Source organism: Onychomys torridus, chromosome 21, assembly GCF_903995425.1.
Source record: "Onychomys torridus chromosome 21, mOncTor1.1, whole genome shotgun sequence".
NCBI lineage: Eukaryota > Metazoa > Chordata > Mammalia > Rodentia > Cricetidae > Onychomys > Onychomys torridus.
Genome location: NC_050463.1, coordinates 9,175,416 through 9,196,032, shown reverse-complemented (window position 1 = coordinate 9,196,032; position 20,617 = coordinate 9,175,416). Strand labels below are relative to the sequence as shown.

The window sequence follows — 20,617 nt, the reverse complement described above, 5'->3', positions numbered from 1 at the left end:
CCAAAAAAAGCCCTGGACCTGATGGTTTCACTGCAGAATTCTACCAGATCTTCAAAGAAGACTTAATACCAATACTCTTTAAATTGTTCCACACAATAGAAGCAGAAGGTATATTACCAAACTCCTTCTATGAGGCTACAATTACCCTGATTCCTAAACCAAACAAAGATGCAACAAAGAAAGAGAACTACAGGCCGATCTCCCTCATGAACATTGATGCAAAAATACTCAATAAAATTCTGGCAGACAAACTCCAAGAACACATCAAAAACAATTATCCACCATGATCAAGTAGGCTTCATCCCAGGGATGCAAGGATAGTTCAACATACAAAAGTCCATCAATGTAATACACCATATAAACAAACTCAAAGAAAAAAACCACATGATCATCTCACTAGATGCAGAAAAGGCATTTGACAAAATCCAACACCCCTTCATGATAAAGGTCTTGGAGCGATCAGGAATACAGGGAACATACCTAAACATAATAAAGGCAATCTACAGCAAGCTAACAGCCAACATCAAATTAAATGGAGAGAAACTCAAAGCAATACCACTAAAATCAGGAACAAGGCAAAGCTATCCCCTCTCCCCCCTACTTATTCAATATAGTACTTGAAGTTCTAGCCAGAGCTATAAGACAACATAAAGAGATTAAGGGGATACAAATTGGAAAGGAAGAAGTCAAGCTCTCCCTATTTGCAGATGACATGATAGTATACATGAGTGACCCCAAAAATTCAACCAAGGAACTGATACAGCTAATAAAAACCTTCAGCAACATTGCAGGATGCAAGATCAACTCAAAAAAATCAGTAGCCCTCCTATATACAGTAGACAAACAGGCTGAGAAGGAAATCAGAGATACATCACCCTTTACAATAGCCACAAATGATATAAAATACCTTGGGTTACTCTAACTAAGCATGTGAAGGACCTATATGACACGAACTTTAAGTCCCTGAAAAAAGAAATTGAAGAAGATGTCAGAAAATGGAAAGACCTCCCATGCTCATGGATAGGCAGGATTAACATAGTAAAAATGGCGATCTTACCAAAAGCAATTTACAGATTCAACCCAATTCTCATCAAATTACCAACACAATTCTTCACAGATCTGGAAAGAATAATACTCAACTTCATATGGAAAAACAAAAACCCAGGATAGCCAAAAGAATCCTGTACAATAAAACAACCTCTGGAGGCATCACAATCCCCGACCTCAAGCTCTACTATAGAACTACTGTAATAAAAACAGCTTGGTTATGGCATAAAAACCGACATATGGACCAAAGGAATCAAATTGAAGACCCTGACATTAACCTGCACACCTATGAACATATAATTTTTGACAAAGAACCAAAAATGTACAATGGAAAAGAAAGCATCTTCAACATCTCTCTCTTTGGGAGAAATTTTTATGACTGATTCTATTTCCTTAGGGGTTATTGGACTATTTAAATTGTTGATCTCATCTTGATTTAACTTAGGTATGTGGTACCTATCCAGAAAATTATCCATTTCTTTGAGATTTTCCAGTTTTGTGGAGTAGAGTTTTTTGAAGTATGAACTGATGATTCTCTGGATTTCCTCATTGTCTGTTGTTATGTCCCCCTTTTCATTTCTGATTTTGTTAATTTGGATGCTCTCTCTCTGTCTTTTGGTTAGTTTGGATAAGGGCTTGTCTATCTTGTTGATCTTCTTAAAGAACCAACTCTTTGTTTCATTAATCCTTTGTATTGTTCTCTTTACTTCTATTTTATTGATTTCAGCTCTCAATTTGATAATTTCCTGGCATCTGTTCCTCCTGGAAGACTTTGCTTCTTCCTGTTCAAGGGCTTTCAAGTGTGCTGTCAAGTCACTAGCGTGAGATTTCTCCAGCTTCTTTATGTGGGCATTCAGTGCTATGCATTTCCCTCTTAGCACTGCTTTCATAGTATCCCATAAGCTTGGGTATGTGGTGTATTCATTTTCATTGATCTCTAGGAAGTCTTTAATTTCTTTCTTTATTTCTTCCTTAACCCATTGGTGATTCAGTTGAGCATTATTCAGTTTCCATGAGATTGTAGGATTTCTGTAGGTTTTTGTTGTTGTTGTTGAAATCTAACTTTAAGCCATGGTGGTCTGATAGAACACGGGGGTTATTCCAATTGTTTTGTATCTGTTGAGATTTGCTTTGTGGCCAAGTATGTGGTCAATTTTAGACAAGGTTCCATGGGGTGCTGAGAAGAAGGTATATTCTTTTTTGTTTGGATGGAATGTTCTGTAGATATCAATTAAGTCCATTTGAGTCATAACATTAGTTAAGTCCTTTATTTCTCTTTTAAGTTTCAATTTGGCAGATCTGTCCAGAGGTGAAAGTGGGGTGTTGAAGTCTCCCACTATTAATGTGTGGGGTTTTATATGTGATTTAAGCTTTAGTAATATTTCTTTTACATATGTGGGTGCCCTTGTGTTTGGGGCATAAATATTCAGAATTGAAACTTCATCTTGGTGGATCTTTCCTGTAATGAGTATGTAATGTCCTTCATCATCTCTTTTGATTGATTTTAATTTGAAGTTTATTTTGCTGGATATTAGGATGGCTACACCAGCTTGCTTCTTAAGGCCATTTGATTGGAAAGTCTTTTCCCAGCCTTTTATTCTTAGGACGTGTCTGTCTTTGAATTTGAGGTGTATTTCTTGTATGCAGCAGAAAGATGGCTCCCATTTTCATAACCATTCTGTTAGTCTGTGTCTTTTTATAGATGAATTAAGTCCATTGATATTAAGGGATATTAATGACCAGTGATTGTTTGTTCCTATTGTTATTGTTATTTTTTGGTGGTAATGTGTGTGTACTTCTCTTCTTTGGGGTTTACTGCTGTGGTGTTATCTACTGCCTGTGTTTTCATGGGTGTATCTTCCTTCCTTAGGTTGGAATTTTCCTTCTAGTGCTTTCTGTAGGGCTGGGTTTGTGGATAAGTATTGTTTAAATCTGGTTTTGTCTTGGAAGGTCTTGTTCACTCCATCTATGAAGATTGAAAGTTTTGCTGGGTATATTAGCCTAGGCTGGCATCCATGGTCCCTTAGTGTCTGCATTATATCTGTCCAGGTCCTTCTGGCTTTCAAAGTCTCCATTGAGAAATCGGGTGTTATTCTGATGGGTTTGCCTTTATAAGTCACTTGGCCTTTTTCCTTTGCTGCCCTTAATATTCTTTCTTTATTCTGTACGTTTAGTTGTTTAATTATTATGTGGCGAGGGGACTTTTTGGGGGGGGTCTAGTCTTTTTGGTGTTCTATAGGATTCTTGTATCTTCATAGGCATTTCCTTCTTTAAGTTGGGAAAGTTTTCTTCTATGATCTTGTTAAATATATTTTCTGTGCTTTGAGTTGGTATTCTTCTCCTTCCTCTATCCCTATTATTCGTAGGTTTGGTCTTTTCATGGTGTCCCAAATTTCTTGGACATTTTGGGTCATGACTTTGTTGGTTTTAGTGTTTTCTTTGACTGATGAATCTATTTCTTCTACTGTATCTTCAACACCAGAGATCCTCTCTTCCATCTCTTGCATTCTATTGGTTATACTTGCCTCTGAAATTGCTGTTTGTTTACTCAGATTTTCTATTTCCAGCATTCCTTCTGCTAGTGTCTTCTTCATTTTTTCTATTTCCCTCTTCAGGTCTTGGACTGTCTCCCTTGCTTTTTCATGATTTTCTTTCAAGGACTTATTGTTTTCTTCTGCTTTAATTGTCCCTTCCCCTAGTTTTTTATAGTGTTCTTCCCATTTTTTGTTTGTCTGTTCCTCTACTTTATTTTTGATTTCTTCTACATAAGGCTCTAGCCTCTTCGTGATGTTACCTATAAGGTTGTTGTTTTCTTCTTCTTCTTCTTCTTCTTCTTCTTCTTCTTCTTCTTCTTCTTCTTCTTCTTCCATTCCATGATGTTCTGGTCTAGCTGTTGGAGAAGGGCTAGATTCTGGTGATGCTGTATTGCTCTTTATTTTGTTGTATGTACTTCTGCCTTGAAGTCTGCCCATCTCCTCTTGTGTTCGTTCTTGGTCTTATCAGTGTACTTGGTCCAGAGAGAGTTGACAGATTTCGGGAGCCTCTCTCTGGTCCAGATGGAAGCTCTGGGCCAGATGGGAGTGCTTGTCCAGATGAGAGTGCTGGCCGGATAGGAGCTGGGGGTTGGACTCTGAGTGTTGGGAAGTCCCTGGGGTCTCCTTATTTTGTCCAGATGGGAGCTCCTCTTGTCCAGATGGGATTTCCTCTGGTCTCTGGTCCAGATGGGAGTTCCAGGGCAGGATGGAAGCTTGCGGCTGGTCTCTGAGTCTCAGGAAGTGGCTGGGGTCTCCAGCAGATGGGTGTGGGGGCAGGGTGTGGAGACTGCAGTGTCTGCCTGCAGTCTTGGAAAAGCGGAGCCTTCCCACAGGGCCCGCCGATTGGCAGGAAACTGGGGCCAAGTTGGTCAGGTCCTCCTGTAGTGGCCTGTGTCCAGTGGTGGGACCCAGGCGCAGTTGCCTCTCTGACTATAACCCAGGCACTCACCTCTGATCCACATGGGAGTTCCAGGGTGGACAGAAGCTGGAGGCTGGAGAGAGCTATGTTCTTATGGCCTTCTTAGAAGCATAGTCCTAAAGTGTCACAGGCTCTCACAAAACCAAAGAAAAGGAGAGACCTACTCAGACTGGCTTTTATAGCATGTAGGCATTTATAGCTCATGAATCCATGAATCAAATGAACACAGTATTACATTCATGAGGGCTGATCCATAATCTTCTCTTAAAGGTCCTACCTCCTAAAATCTGATGGAGGTTAAAACCCTACCTGAATTTTACAGGAGGTAAACTATATTCAAGTGACTTGGAAGCACATTCCTCAAGTCTGAGATTGTTTCTCTTATAAACACCTCCTTTCCCTTTACAATTTACAGTATTATCAACCACTTGTCTATAGGCATACACGGGTTACTTCACTGCTTTAGTGCTTTAGTTGTTGTTTTTCTACAAATCAGCAAATACCTTTTTTCCTCTCATTTCATATAACCTCCCCAGTATTTATTGAGCATACTGGAAAAATTCCACTATCTCTTAGAAGAATGGACTTTGAGCATGTTAATGAACAAGAGTGGGTCAGTGCGTAGCTTATGTAGTAATACAGTCCCATTTAGCACTAATCAGATGTCTGTTGTGGCCCTTGACTTAGTACTTTGAAAAGAACACACAAGCCAAATTTTCAGAACACTTTGAAAAGTAAAATATAGTGTATCCAAAGAGGCACTTGCATGGCGTGTATGGGGGTGAGGGGGAATAATCTAACTTATATTCTACTAGTTAATTTTTGTTTCTTTGTTTTGAAGTAGCACCTCACTCTTTAGCCCAGGCTGGCCTGGGACTCATTAGGTAGCCCAGGCTACCCACAAACCCTTGGCCCTATCTCCTATATGCTAAGATACAGATGGATACCATAACACCCAATCCCATTTAAGATCCAATATATATCCTTTCTTTTCTTTTTCCAATATGACTCCAAATGAAATTCTAAGCCTTAGCCTTGAGTATGAGGTAGAAAGATGAAACATGATCTTCCTTGATGGATGAAAGGAAATTCATTTTCACGAGATTGGTAGACATACTGTTGAATTACCAAGATTTTCCTAAATATAATTTCTTATGAGGTGAGGCACTGAGTAACTTAATTAATTTAATTTTCTTCATCTTGTTTGGCACCTAATTTTCAATGGAAACATATAGAAGTCCTTAAGTATGATTTACGAAGTTTTTGTTTTGTTTTGTTTTGAAAATAATCATTAACTGTCTTATTCTCTGAATGAAATGAATATGCTTGACTTTTTACATTTTCTCTTACATTTTTCTCTACCTATATTCATGTGACTGAGTTTGAGTGGCTTTGCTAGAATTTTCAAATGAAAGGTAGTTTTTCTTTTTAGAAGTAACTTACTGAACTTGACTGGGCACCAGAGACCCATGCCCTATGACTTCAGGTGAAGGCCATTGGTGGCTTAGAAGAGGAAGTCATGGAATGTCTTTGATTCTTCTTGAAGTTAGCCCTGCAAGCATCCATGTGTGCTCACAGGGCACAGAAAGACGCTTGGTACTGAGAGACGGGAATGTTAAATCCACATGCACTTGTGAGTGTGGTTATAGTAGAAGTGCTTAGCCTTTCTTAGGTTGTAGCTATTCTTGCAGATAATTCTAGACATTGTACTAGAATGACAAATGCTTTCTTTTTGTTTTTGAAGGTAATCATGTGCAGAAAAGTAGATGATAATCATACTGTAAATTATGAAGGGGAAGGAGATGTTTATATGAGAAGCCATCTCAAACTTGAGCTGTCAGCTCCCTTGCTATAGCTTGAATATAGTTTGCCTCCTTATAGCTGGCACTGACTTTGAACTCCTGACCACCTGCTTCTGCTCCTAAATGCTAGGTCTAGAGGCGTCCACCACCTCCATTGGCTTAAACATGTTCCAAACAAGCAATGCTGCTTGAAGTAAGAATGACAGGGACTAGTAAGACCGCTCAGTAGTTTAGAGCACTTCTTGCTCTTGCTGAGAACTCAAGTTTGATTGCTAGCACCCATATGCTGGCTTAAAACCATCTGTAACTCTGGTTCCAGAGGATCTGACACCTGCTTCTAGCCTCTGTGGGCACCACTAACAGGACATATACACACTAACAAAATACCTTTTGCAGTTTTATTTCCTCCTGCCCCCACAACTCACTAAATAAACATATACTTACAGACAAAACATACATATAAAACAAAACAAGTCTTCTTAAAAAATGCTGAAGATCATGACATTGTTTGACAGGTGGGAAAGCCTCAACTGCCAAGTATCTTAAAGCTAAGCAGAAAGGAGTTTACTTTGTGAGGAGGATCAAGTCAGAGTAAGAAATCAGTTGTGAGAGAAGAGGGAATGATTAGAGGGTAATGAGATCAGATCATGCACCAGATACCATTTCCACCTATGGTCAGCCTGTTCTTAGGAGAAAGGAGGTTCAAATATCCCTGGTCTTCAGGAAGGGAAGAGACTTAAGTGTGCTTAATAAGTGCTTTATTTGTAGTGATCCATTCATCCTTTGTGAGGCAAAACGTAGGAAGTTAGAAAGTATGCATCTCACTCAGACATAGGTTTAAAAGGGTTGCAATAAGGCTGAGGAAGGTGGAGAATACCTTCAATCCCAGCCCTGGGGAGGCAGAGGCAGACAGAGTTCTAAGCCCGCCAGAGCTACATAGTGAGACCTATCTTAAGGTGGGGGGAGATTAATTAATGATCTAAACTTAATGAAAAGAGTGCAGTTTTTCTTCTCTTCCTCTTTGGTTTTTGAGACTTCTTCCTACATAGCCTGCACTGGGCTTTAACTTGTGAGATTCTTTCGGCCTTTGCCTCCTTGATGCCAAGATTATGTGTATGTGTCACTATGCCTGCCATGCTACGTTGTTTGATAAAGTTTTTGTATGAATTTTAACCAAATGTATGCTCAGTATTAGTTTAATACTGTTTTTTTCAATGCATTTGGCATTCCCTTTAATATTTAAAGACTAGATATTATAAATTTTGATTCATTTGTCAAGTCTTGCATTTGTACAGTGTGCAGTGCAACAGAGTGATCTATCCATTGCATACAGAACAAGGGGGTACAGAAATTTTCAAGCACATACTAGCAAAATACCTTTTGCAGTTTTATTTCCTCTTCCCTCCCAAAACTCATGAAATAATACAGAGAATACACTATCTCAAAGGTGGTTTAATACTTCTGTTTCCAAACTAAGTATTTCCAAATTTCTAGAAGCTTTTTACACAAAATATTATGCCACTTCTACTATTAAATGAATCAAGCACTTCTAAATCTCCTGGACGACTCGATTTTATTATATAATAAATTGTCTACTATGTACATAGAATTGGTAAATAAGATCATACATATAGCAGTGGTTGTAATATGATGTGACTTGTAAATATGACATTTGGGCCTCTTCACTTCCTTTCTCTATACCTTCATACCACAAGATAAGTATAGGCATATGTAATGGTTATAAATAACTGAAAAAAATCATATCAAAAAATTCCTTATGAAAGATGAGCTTGCCTATGAATTTAAATACAAAATGCACAAAAGGTACCAATCTGGGGGCTGGAGAGGTAGTTGAGTGGTGAACAGACCGCATTGCTCCTACAGAGGACCTGAAGTTAGTTCCCAGCAGTCATGTCAGGTGGCTCACAGTCATGTATAATTTTAGCTCCTGGAGATCCAAAACCACCTTCTGGACATTGAAGATACCTGTACATATGTGCATATTTACTCACACACACAATTAAATTTGGGTTTGTTTGTTTTTTTTTTCAGAGAGTGGGGGTTCAAGACCCTGTGTATCCCTGGCTGTCCTGGAACTCACTTTGTAAACCAGTCTGGCCTGTTTCTGCCTCCCAAGTGCTGGGATTCAAGGCATGAGCCACTACTGCCTGGCTTTAAAAAAATTAAGTACCTGCTTTACTACTTTATCATACACTGGCAACCTCTTTATTATCTAGTGAAAATTTGAGCTTGCCCTGTATATATAATATATGCACAGCAAAACAAAATGAATAAAACACTGAGAAAAAGATGGCATCCAAAAGTGTCCAACTATAAGCATACTAGCATATTGCATGTTGCAAATGCATCCCTCCATCTCCTCCAAACACTTGAGCAAGTAGAGATCATATTGCTCACAGGGGTAGCTTCATTGTTCCACTCTTAAAAGAGCATATTCCATAAGGATTTTAACAAAAAGATTATTAAAAGGTGGCATTTAACATATGACAAGCACTTCTAAAAATCAAAACAGACTAGCTCTTTCTGGTAAGGACAGCAATCTTCAATATGTACAACATACTAGTAATCACTTGAAAATACCTTCAAAATACAAACATTCTAGTCTAGAAACCCACCATTCCAACAGCCCACAAAGGTTTTAAGGGTTTGATCAAAAATTTTAGAAGATAGTCTTTCCTAGAAATTTTGACACAAAATACAAGAAATATTTACTGACTCTACTTTTGTTGCACACCAGCAACTTTTTTAGTACCTAAAAACATTAGATGTAAGTTTAGACCACTTTGTTTATGCTTACCTACACCCAAAATCACCATATTGTCTGGTCTGGCTGGGACTTCAAAGGTCTAGGCCCTATAGGATTAAGATCAGGATTCTGCAGCCTGTGATGTCTGAGCTCTGAGAAGCCTCCAGATTGTTGGGAGAGTTCAGGGGAAAGGTTCATTGGTGCTTTGAAGCCTTTGCCTGGACTCAAATTCAAAATTTCTATAAGATGCACTTCTGTCTAGGATTTTCTCAGTTGAAATCCACCAGGTCTAGAGAGAAGGGTATTGATTAATAGCTTCAGATTGTTATAATTTCTCTCAGTTTTCACCAAAATGGTCATAGAAGAATGCAGGTTCTGTGGTGCCTGCTTTACTAATATTGAACACTGCAAAAGTATTTAATCTCTGGAGGCTTCTTAGAATATGTATTTAGTCTGTGTTGTGTGTCAGAACATTGACCCAAATTTTGGCAGCGTGTACTCTACACTGATTAAGTATATAGTTGCTTCATATGTTTTTCGTCATTACCTAGGGATTTAGGAAAATTCCAAACTTCTGTGGATTTCTGGAATGTTCCAGGCATATTAGGAGCAACTGAACTACTCAATTTTGTACTTATCAAGATGTTATGGGGACCTAGTGATTTGCTGTCCTTTATCCTGAATGGCCTCAAAATCTGTCTTTCTTAAGAAATAAAATGCAATTAATGTTACTTCACATGACATAGGGCAGGACTGATGACTCCCTTTTCCCTTCAGTCTCCCCTCTCTCCATGCTACTTGGGAAATTAACTTTTCAGGATGCTTGTTTCAAACACACTGCCAAAAACCATAACTCTTTCATGTGGCAGAATCTACTCAGTAAGAGGAGAGGTGTACAGTGATACTCTAACAAGTAATTGAAGTTTTCTCAATTCTTACCTTCTGTTTTGGGAGGGTGGAAAGAGGAGTAGTATGACCAAAATGACTTTTTTATTAGTTCTTTAGAATCTTATACGATGTTCATATCCATCTCCTCCCTCAGTTCCTGCCAGATCCACCACCACTCCTTCACTAGTGACCCAAAACTTTCTGTCCTTTTTTTTTTTTTAATTGATCAGGTTCAATTTGTGCTGCCCATATAATCTTGGATCCTCAGCCTTCAATTGCAATGTGGTCAGCTTACCAGAAGATACATTCTTAAAGTATCTTCCTCTACCAGAAGGAGAACCAATATCTCCTTTGATAGGGGTAGGACTTAATTCTCACCCTTCCAACCATATTGAGATTTCATCTGGGTTGAGCTTGCACAGTTTTTGTGCATGCTGCCACAACCAAAATAATGTTGTGTGCTCAACTTTTCTGCTATGTCAGGAAGACATTGTTTCTTTGTAGTCACCCACCACCTCTGTCTCTTATACTCTTTCTGCCCCCTTTTCCAAACTGACCCTAAGCCTTAGGAGGAGGGAGTGCAATTTATGTCCTAATGTCCCATTTAGGGCTGAGCACTGCAAAATCTCTTGTTCTTCGTATCTTAACCAGTTGTGGGTGTCTGTACCACTATTTTCTGCAAAGAGATTGTCTGATTAGGATTGAAAGATATACATATATATATTATGATAAGTCATTACAAGCCAGTTTAATACAGTGTCATTTAGTTAAAGCTACAGCCACTATTCTAGCTGTCTTCTGCTTTTTAGCCACAGTCTGGTACCTTCAGCAGTTTGTTTGAGGGACTTGGAACAAGATTTCCCTGGTAGTGTGAACTTCTTCTGGGTCTCAAGGCTGCATAGGGCAACTGGAGAGTCCCAGTCAGGTAGCTGGCAGAACTTGTCAACCATCAATGGATCTTTGGAGCAACCCATATGAGAGGGGGTTGGAAGGAGAATACAGGTAATCTATTGGGCAGTCTGCAGGGTCTGGTGGGGAGCAGTACCAGGAGATGAAATTGGACAAGTACCAGATGAAAGGAGAGGGACCAGTTCTTATATTCTTGAAGAAGAGAATTCAGGAGATCCAGTTTCAGGACAGCTAAGCTTAGGCAATGAAGAACAGAAAGCTGGTAAAGGTGTAATTGAACAAGGGCAGCAAAACTTGACAGCTTTGGCCACATGGTTCTGGAGTTAAGGATAGAAGAAAGGGGCTATGAAATTTGCCTGAGACTAAGAAAAGCTGCTGAGGCCAGGCATGTATCAGGGGTGTCCCTGAATGGAGGCTGAGAGATGCCATTTCATGAAGCTGCTAACAAGGAGTGGACCCAGACCAAGAGAAAGAAGTGTGCTGCAGTCAACAGAACTGAAAGGAGTTGGAAATCTGGAGTATTTTGACAGCAAACATGGAGATGCAGAGTTTGGAGTTTGCCCAGCTGGGTGTCAGTCTTGCTTTAGTCCAGTATTTCCTCATTATGCCCCCTTCCCTTTGTTTTGGAATGTAATGTATATCCTGTGCCATTTAAAAGAAAAAAGAAGATAATTTAGCCAAGGAAGATAGACATTTTAAGCAGAAGTTGATTTAGCGAAGGATATCTTCCAAGTAAAAATTGGAGTGAGCTGTCCCAAGGAAAGGGGCAACAATGTAGTGCTTTCTGTGTTGCAGATTTTAAAGAGAATTTTATGACTGTATTTATAAAGTGAATGACATTAATTAGGAGAAGATGACTCCTTTAACTTCCAAATCACAGTAGACTGGATCTCTTTTAGAGCCTATATGTATTCGTGTGTGTGTGTGTGTGTGTGTGTGTGTGTGTGTGTGTGTGTGTGTTTGCAGTGTGTATGAATGTGTGTGTTCTCACCCATGTTTGCATATATAGAAGTTACAGGTTGATATAGGGTGTTTTCCACTATCACTCTGCCTTGCTTTTAAATTTTTATTACATCAATTAATTTATTATGTGTATTTGTACATGTGTGTCACCATGCATGTGGAGGGCAGAGGACAACTTGGAGAGTTGGTTCTCTTTTTCTACCATGGGAGTCCCAGGAATCAAATGCAGGTCTTTTCTTAAACATAAAGTATGAGCTGATGCTAAATATACTGTGTTGTGAATCTTACCTCTTCTCCTGGGAATCTGTGGTATATTCTAGGAGACTATGACCTTTGAGGATATAGCTGTTATCTTCACTTTGGAAGAGTGGACTTTGCTGGATCCTTCTCAGATGAAAATCTACAGAGATGATAATGGAGGAAACTTTCAGGAATTTGGTCTCTATAGGTAAGGGTAAAATCACTCCCTACTTCTCAGTCTGAGAAAAAGTTTGTCTTGCTCATCAATGCTGCTCAATGATTTGGAGTATAGAAAGGATCAATTTGGAGAATATACCAAGAATTATCACATTATATCATTAAACTACTCAGAATCTAGTTTGTTTTTTATGATAGAACTTGTAGTGATTTTTCTGGTTCTATATTTTTAGAACAAACACAGGAATGCCAGAATATTGAAGATAACCACAAAATTTCCTGGAGACTAAGGTAATTCATCTTCCAAATTAAAGAGAAATTACTCAAGAATATAGGACTAAACCAGTCATGATGGTACCCACCTTTAATCTCAGCACTCCATACACAAAGGCAGGCAGATGTCTACGAGTTGTAGACTAGCCCCCATTTACATAGTAAGTTCCAGGTCAGCCAATGCTACATGGTGAAATCCTGTCTTAAAACACAAGAAACAATACAAAGTTTAATTCCCAGCACCCACTTGGTGGCTCACAACCCTTTGTAACTCTAGTTGCAGGGAATCTAATGCATTCTTCTAGGACCAGGGAAGAAGATGGTGTACAACCATACAGGAAAGAAACATACCATACACATAAAACAAAAATAAGTCTTTTTTTTTTTTTTTTTTTTTTTTTTTTTTTGAGACTGGGTTTCTCTGTATAACAGCTTTGGCTATCCTGGAACTTACTTTGTAAAGCAGGCTAGACTTGAACTCAGAGATCCGCCAGCCTCTGCTTCCTGAGTTCTGGGATTAAAGGCATGTACCAACCACTGCCTGGCTAAAAATTTCAAAGACACACTAATATATGTGCAAATATTTCAAAATCCAAAATAGTGGTGAACAAAGCATTTAGCATAATGCATTCTCAAGTGCATTTAACTCTGGCATAAAGAAGCATATATGGGGCTTTCTAAGCAGCTCACCCTGGGACCTTCAGAGGTGAGAACTCAGAGGCTTTCAGCCTGAGGAAACAGGATCAGCTGAGGAGTTCATGAGGCCTCACTAGCCAGTCAGGCCCTCCAGACGACCTCCCAGTCAGAAGTGGCACAAGGTCCTTCCAGCAGCCAGCTTCAGGCTTGACTTTGAAGAGGAGAAGGCACCAGTGGTTTTGTGTGGTCTGCTACAAGTGCAGGGAGCTGGGCAGAGATCATAGACAAGCTGGGAAATCACAACATGAATGCAGTGACCTATGATGATGTGCATGTTGGCTTCACTTGGGAAGAGTGGACTTTGCTGGATCCTTCCCAGAAGAATCTCTACAAAGATGTGATGCTGGAAACCTACTGGAACCTCACTACTATAGGATACAGTTGGGAATACCATAATACTGATGAACATTGTCCAAGTTATAGAAGACATGGAAGGCATGAAAGAAGCCAAATTGGAGAGAAACCTTCTGTATATATTCAGTATGGTAAAGCCTTTGCATATGAGAGTCATTTTCACAGGCATGAAAGAACACATACTGGAGAGAAACTCTTTGAATGTAATCAGTGTGGTAAAGCCTATGTTCATCACAGTAGTCTTCAGATGCATAAGAAAACACATACTGGAGAGGAAACTCTTTGAATGTAATCAGTGTGGTAAAGCCTATGTTCATCACAGTAGTCTTAAGATGCATAAGAAAACACATACTGGAGAGAGACCCTATGAATGCAATGAATGTGGTAAAGCCTTTGCACGATATGGTCATCTTCAAAGGCATGAAAGAACACATACTGGAGAGAAATTATACAATTGTAATCAGTGTGATAAAGCCTTTTCAAAATACATTAGTCTTCAAATACATAAAAGAAGACATACTGGAGAGAAACCTTATGAATGTAACCAATGTGGTAAAGCCTTTGTTCATCACAGTATTCTTCAAAGGCATGAAAGAACACATATTGGAGAGAAACCCTATGAATGCAATCAATGTGGTAAGGCCTTTGTTTATCATAGTAGTCTTCAAATACATAAAAGAAAACATACTGGAGAGAAACCCTATGAATGTAATCAATGTGGTAAAGCCTTTGCACAACATGGTCATCTTCAAAGGCATGAAAGATCACATACTAGAGAGAAACCCCATGAATGTAGTCAATGTGGTAAAGCCTTTGCACGTCAGAGTCATCTTCAAATGCATGAAAGAACACACACTGGAGAGAAACCCTATGAATGTATTCAATGTGGTAAAGCCTTTGCACAACAGAATCATCTTCAAATGCATGAAAGAACACATACTGGAGAGAAACCCTATGAATGTATTCAATGTGGTAAAGCCTTTGCACAGCGTGGTAATCTTCAAATGCATGAAAGAATACATACTGGAGAAAAAAAACTATGTATGTAATTAATGTGGTAAAGCATTTGTATCACAGTCATCTTCAAATGCATTAAAGAACACATACTAGAAAGAAACCCCATGAATGTAATCAGTGTTGTAAATCCTTTGCATGTATCAGTAATCTTTGAAATAATGAGAAAAAATCATATTGCAGAGAAACCCTAAAAATAAGTGTGGTAAAGTTTTTCACTTTACACAACAGTAAAACTTTTGTGTGCATTCAATCTCTTAAAGCCTTTGCTTATCACAATAGACTTTGAGTACCTGAAAATGATACTGAGGGCCATTTATTATAATGTATTTAGTAAGATCTTTAGCCAACGCACTTACAGTCAGTTCATAACAGTATTCTGTAGAAAAAATTGACAGTGTCAACAAACTATTCAAGTATTATTATGTCCATTTTTATATTGTTTGCACCAGGTATCTCATGGGGGAAAAACAAATTTACAAAGCATTATGTGTAGGGTAAAAGGGCCAGCTAAAGAAACACACCCTTCAACTAGAGTTAATGAAACACACTTTGTCCCTGATTCCAAAGCCAGTGAAAGATACACTGTGGCCCTGAAATTAGGGCCATAATTTTAAGAAGGGCCTAGTGAAAGAAACGCACATTGTCCATGAAACCACAGCCAATGAAACACACTCTAGCTTTGACCAGCTGAGCATAAAACCAACCAATCCATGAGCATGAAATCCAGCCAATCTCTGAGTTTATTCAGGCACAGGTATTGAAATCCAACCAATGCCCACCCCAAAAATATTCCTGCAAAAACTCTTCCCCTAAGAAGCCTCATATAAGCCTTGTGCATGTTCAGTTGGCTGCTGCTCTTTTTCATACTGGCAGAGACAGACTCTCTCCTGGATTCCTCCCTCCCCAATAAATGTCTTGAATGAGTTTTGAGTGAAGACATCCTTTTGCCCAAGTGGATCAGAATATCCCCTAGTGGATTGGAGCAGAGACGCAATGGACATCTCTTCTAGGAAACTCCCTTAGGTGAGTGGAACAGAACAGCAACAGACATCTCTGCTGGGAACCTCTTAGCAGAATTGAGCAGAGCCCAGCTGTAAGGGCTATCTCTCAGAGGGAAGCAGGATTGTTCATCCTGTAGAGATATCATCCCCCACCAGAACACAGCTTCTGGTATGGCCTGACTTCCTGTAAGGATAGCTTTCTCCTCACAGCTGTAATTATATAGGATACTTCCATTCACAGCTGTAGGTATAGTATAGTCTAACTTCCTACAGACAGGGTACCATTCCTTCCAGAGCTGTAACACTTGCATTGTGAATTTAAACAATAACATAACCTTTTCAGAGTTCATATTTGTCTTAAATTGCATGAAATAACTAATTCATGTATAAAACTTTATGAATTTGTATTAGTTCCTTTTCTGTTATGATAGAATGTCTAGGTCAACTTATAAAAGAGTTTCATTTGGCCCTTAATACCAAAGGGATACAGAATCACCATGAAAGTGGCATGGCAACAACTGTCAGATGTGGCAGCTAAAGTAGGAAGCTAAGAACTCATATCCTTAACTGTAGTGGGTAGCCATCCCAGCATTGGCCTGGAAGTTCCAATCCCCACTGAGGCTTCGGTAATGGTCACGCCCACAAGGCGGGGCAGAGGAGGAAGTGGAAGACCCAAGATAGAGAGGAGGGCTCTCTCTCTTAGTTCGGGGATGCTGGACGCAGGAGGTAGACTGAGCAGAGTTCTCCAGAGAACACCGCCAGACTGCGCCATACCTTTGCCAGACCCTACAACCTATCCCTTCATTTGTAAGTTACCCCACAAAATAAACCTCCCTTTTAACTACATGGAGTGGCCTTAATAATTTCACCAATATCTGGCGCCCAACGTGACTGTCCAGGCTGCCAGCTGTCTCTGTCTACTCTTGCAAGACTCCCAAAAGTTGCTTGCGTCCTTCTCCCATTTCTCAGGTATTATTCTATTCATTCTCAGGTCTTTGATGAGGTTGAAGATTAGCAGTTATAGTTACAACTTAGTATATATACATATATAATATCTTAGATAGAATATATTAAGTATTAGACTCAGGTTCTTTAGGATAGAACACCTTTTGGAATGATCTTTGTAACATGCCACCTACCCATGCTCTAGACTTCCCTAGATTTCACTATGTGTTTTTTGCTTGATATTGTTTGCACTTATTGTAATTCCAACTTATCTAGGTCATTATCCCTCATTACTCCTGGACAATATTTGATAACCATCTCTTTGTATATAATTCTTGTATTAGTTTAGAACTTTCTTATTTAGACAAAAGGGGGAGATGTAGTGGATAGCCATCCCAGCATTGGCCTGGAAGTTCCAACCTCCATTGAGGCTTTGGTAATGGTCACGCCCACAAGGCAGGGTGGAGGAGGAAGCGGAAGACCCAACACCCAAGATAGAGAGGAGGACTCTGTCTCTTGGTTCAGGGATGCTGGACGCAGGAGGTAGACTGAGCAGAGTTCTCCAGAGAACACCGCCAGACTGCGCCATACCTTTGCCAGACCCTACAACCTATCCCTTCATTTGTAAGTTACCCCACAAAATAAACCTCCCTTTTAACTACGTGGAGTGGCCTTAATAATTTCACCAATACTTAACTGGCAGCATGAAGCAGAGAGTGGGACTTGGAAATGATATTGATGTAAATTCTGTAAGTTGGTAGGCCCAGTAACATATTTCCTGCAGCAGGGCAACATTTCCTAATTCTTTCCAAATGAAACCACCAATTAAAAGGATTGGTTTCTCAGACTTCATGCCTACATACTTGCTTTTGATTACATAAAACAATTCATGGAGAAGAAAAAACTGTAATAAGCCATTAGATGCCTCAATACCTGAGTTACAAGAATGAATACTTACATGAGAAAAACTTTCATGAATGAAAGATTGTTTTTCTAAAGAGTTGCTTTAATTGTAATTATGTGATGTCAGTGTTTGTTTTTGTGGGTGTGTGAATGTGCATGTTGTTCCTGAGAACATTAAATCCTTGGAATTACAGGAACTTTTCAAAAATCAGACCTTGGTCCTGGTAATGAACATTTCTTAACTGCTCAGCCATATCTCTAGTGCTGTAAATATTTTAAAAACTATTTATATCATTTTGAAGTGAGGAAATGGGAACAAACTCATACGAGAGAAAAACCCTACTCATGTAAATAATTTGGTAAAGACTTTAGACATCACAGTTGTCTTCAGCTTCAAGAACAAAAATAACATTTCATTTATTTTTCATCATAGCCTTGAAGTAAATTCCTTACCATGATCAGTCCAGACATATGTTTGTGACCACTGAATTGTGGTTTCTATTTTAAAATATTTGAGGTAGATACTCAAGTGTGCTCAATATATGGCATATCCATTTAATGAAGTTTATTTTGTACTCTTTATATTCCTTCTATTGCTTTTGTTCATGTTTTATTGTGCTTTCAGTTAGTGATAGGTGTTTTTCTGCTGTAATGTATCTTTATCATCTAAGTGGTCCATTGTTTATTTGAGTACCAGGCAGTGTGTGACCAAACATTTCAAGTAAGGGTGGTCTATGAGAGGGTAGTGGGTTGTTGTTACTGGTTTTGGTTTTCATACTTTCACATATACCCTTGTGATTTTGTTGTTTGATATTCATCCTAGCTTGGATTTCAGTAATGATTCAGGGATACATTTCAACTCAAAATCCTCTTGTGTCAGTTTCCAGAATACAAGTCTAAGGGTAGATGATGTTCTCGCAATGTGTGCTGTTTTGTCAACTCAATTTTACAATGTTAATGTTAAAATGCTTAATAGCAGAGAATATAATAAACATTAAATGTCTCATTAATGGAAAAAAAGAAGCAGATATGGTGACATGCCTGCAATCTCTGGTGGCTAGTCTGGCAGGGGAGGTGGTGGGTTTATATTATGTGAGGACCTCACCTCAAAAATACTAAGGTGTGGAGAGATAGCTTAGCAGTTAAAAGCACCCACATTTCACAGTCCACATCCAGTGCCCTTTTCTGGCCTCCACAAGCACTGAACTCATATGCACATACATATAATTTAAATATGAAAGTAAAATCTTTAATAATAATAAGAAAATACTCAATGTTTAGAAAATAATTAACTTGATAAAAGTACTAAGAAACTCCATACTAGTAACAGTATCTCGATATTGGTTTTCTTATAGGTTACCTACATTCTTCTTTTAAAATCCCAAACTGCATAAAACCAGCAATCCTTCTTCTTGATTATAAATTATAAACAAAACTTTTATTCGTGTGTGTTATGTGTATGTGAATATGTGGGTATGTATGCCAATGCAAAAGTCAAAGCAGGACATCAGATGTCCTCCTCCATCAGTCTCTGTCTTATTTCTTCAAGACAGTGTCACTAAATCAGAAGCTCACCAATTTGTCTAGGTAAATTGGCTGGTGAGATCTCAGGATCTGTCTCCACCCCCAACTGCTAGGCTATGCCTAGCTTTTACATGGATGCTGGAGATTTGAACGTGGATCTTTATGCTTGCAGTGCAAGCACTTTTAAACACCAAGCCATTTCCCCAGCCCCAGACAAAATTTTAGTAATTTGCTTTCTCTTTTCTACAGAAGTGAAGTGGTGCATAGTCTGGGTGAACATAAAGGTAGTAAATGTAGAGAAATCTTCAGCCAGATTGTTGGCTCAGTTGTGAACAAGAAAATTTTTCCTGAAGTAAAAGTATTTGAAAGACATGTGCATGAAGATATGCTTATTGGTCATTCATCCCAAAATGTACCTATTAGTGTGCATACTGGACACAAACATCATAAATATGAGCTATGTTGCAGAGGTCTCGATAAAGTTAATGAATGTAGGAAAGCTTTCATTTATCCCAAATGCATTCTGAAGCATGAAAGTACTTCTGGTGAGGAGAACACCTATGAATATAAGCAATGTGAGAAAGCCTTCCAGAATCAGAGTTACATTCAAATACATTTGAAAATTGTCAATGGAAAGAAATCATGTGTGTGTAAGCAATGTGGTAAATCGTTCATGAACCACAGTTTCCTTCAGTGTCATAAAAAGACTAACACTGGAAGGAAACCATATGTTCAAAAGGAGAGTAAGAAAGCCTTGTCTAGTTTGAGTAGAATTCAAAGACTTGAGAGAACTCAAACTGAAGAGAACCCCACAGATGTAAGAAATGTTATAAAACTTTCAGTTATTTGAGTAACTTTCATGACCATGAAAGAACTCACACCAGTGAAAAACCCTATGTATATAAGCAATGTGGGAAAGCCTTTATTTACTATAATTCCCTTCACAGACGTGAATGATGTCACACTGGCAAAAAAAACCTCTATGTATGTAAAGTTTGTGATAAAGCCTTTATCAATCATAGTTCCTTTCACTATCATGAGAGGATTCATAGTGGTAAGAAGCCCTATGTCTGTGAACAGTGTGGGAAAAGTTTTATTTCCTCTCACTCCATTCAAATACATGAACGAACTCACACTGGAGAGAAGCCATATAAATGTGATCAGTGTGGTAAGGTTTTTAGTGTTGACAGTTCTCTTCATCACCATGCAGTAGTTCACAGTGGAGCAAAACCCTATGTATGCAAGCAGTGTGGAAAAGCCTTTACTGCTCACAGTTCCCTTCAATGCCATGAATTCTCAGTGGAGAGAAACCTTACATATGTAAACAATGTGAAAAAGCTTTTCTTCTTTAAGTCATTGTCAACGACATGAACAAATTCACTCTGGTAAGAAACCTTATGTATGTAAGCAATGTAAGAAAGCCTTCAGTACATGTAGTTCCCTTAAAAAACATGAAAAGATACTGGAGAGAATTCCTAAGAATAGATTCTTCGAAGACTTCCTTATCACATAACATTTCTAGTAAACACAATAACATGTAGCAAGGAGAATATCACTGTAAAGTTTGTAGACGTACTTCTAATCATCTTGCTTGAATTCAAAAACATAATATAAAATGATCTGGTAAGAAACTTGATGTGATGTGCAAAAGTCTTCAG

The 20,617-nt window shown here is 38.7% G+C and overlaps 2 protein-coding genes across 7 annotated transcripts in view; both read left to right on the top strand.

Annotated features, from left to right (window-relative positions):
• LOC118571690 (zinc finger protein 136-like) overlaps nucleotides 1–20,617 on the top strand; it is a 75,206-nt gene that overhangs the window by 17,580 nt on the left and 37,009 nt on the right. For 3 of the 4 annotated variants that reach the window (XM_036170911.1, XM_036170910.1, XM_036170912.1), the window contains 2 exons: nucleotides 12,150–12,277; nucleotides 12,480–12,537. The gene's annotated coding sequence lies outside the window, so the exon portion shown is untranslated. The remainder of the gene's footprint in view (nucleotides 1–12,149; nucleotides 12,278–12,479; nucleotides 12,538–20,617) is intronic. The other variant, XM_036170913.1, reaches the window with a different exon arrangement.
• On the top strand, nucleotides 13,065–16,198 carry LOC118571692 (zinc finger protein 431-like). 3 transcript variants are annotated; one of them, XM_036170916.1, is made up of 2 exons: nucleotides 13,065–13,734; nucleotides 13,988–16,198. In XM_036170916.1, the coding sequence occupies exons 1-2, from the start codon at nucleotides 13,460–13,462 to the stop codon at nucleotides 14,616–14,618; spliced, it is 906 nt and encodes a 301-aa protein (XP_036026809.1). In that variant the 5' UTR covers nucleotides 13,065–13,459; the 3' UTR covers nucleotides 14,619–16,198. The 3 variants fall into 3 exon arrangements, with proteins under 3 accessions (XP_036026809.1, XP_036026808.1, XP_036026810.1); XM_036170915.1 differs by having other exon boundaries at nucleotides 13,065–13,832; nucleotides 13,918–16,198; XM_036170917.1 differs by lacking the exon at nucleotides 13,988–16,198 and having other exon boundaries at nucleotides 13,065–13,916.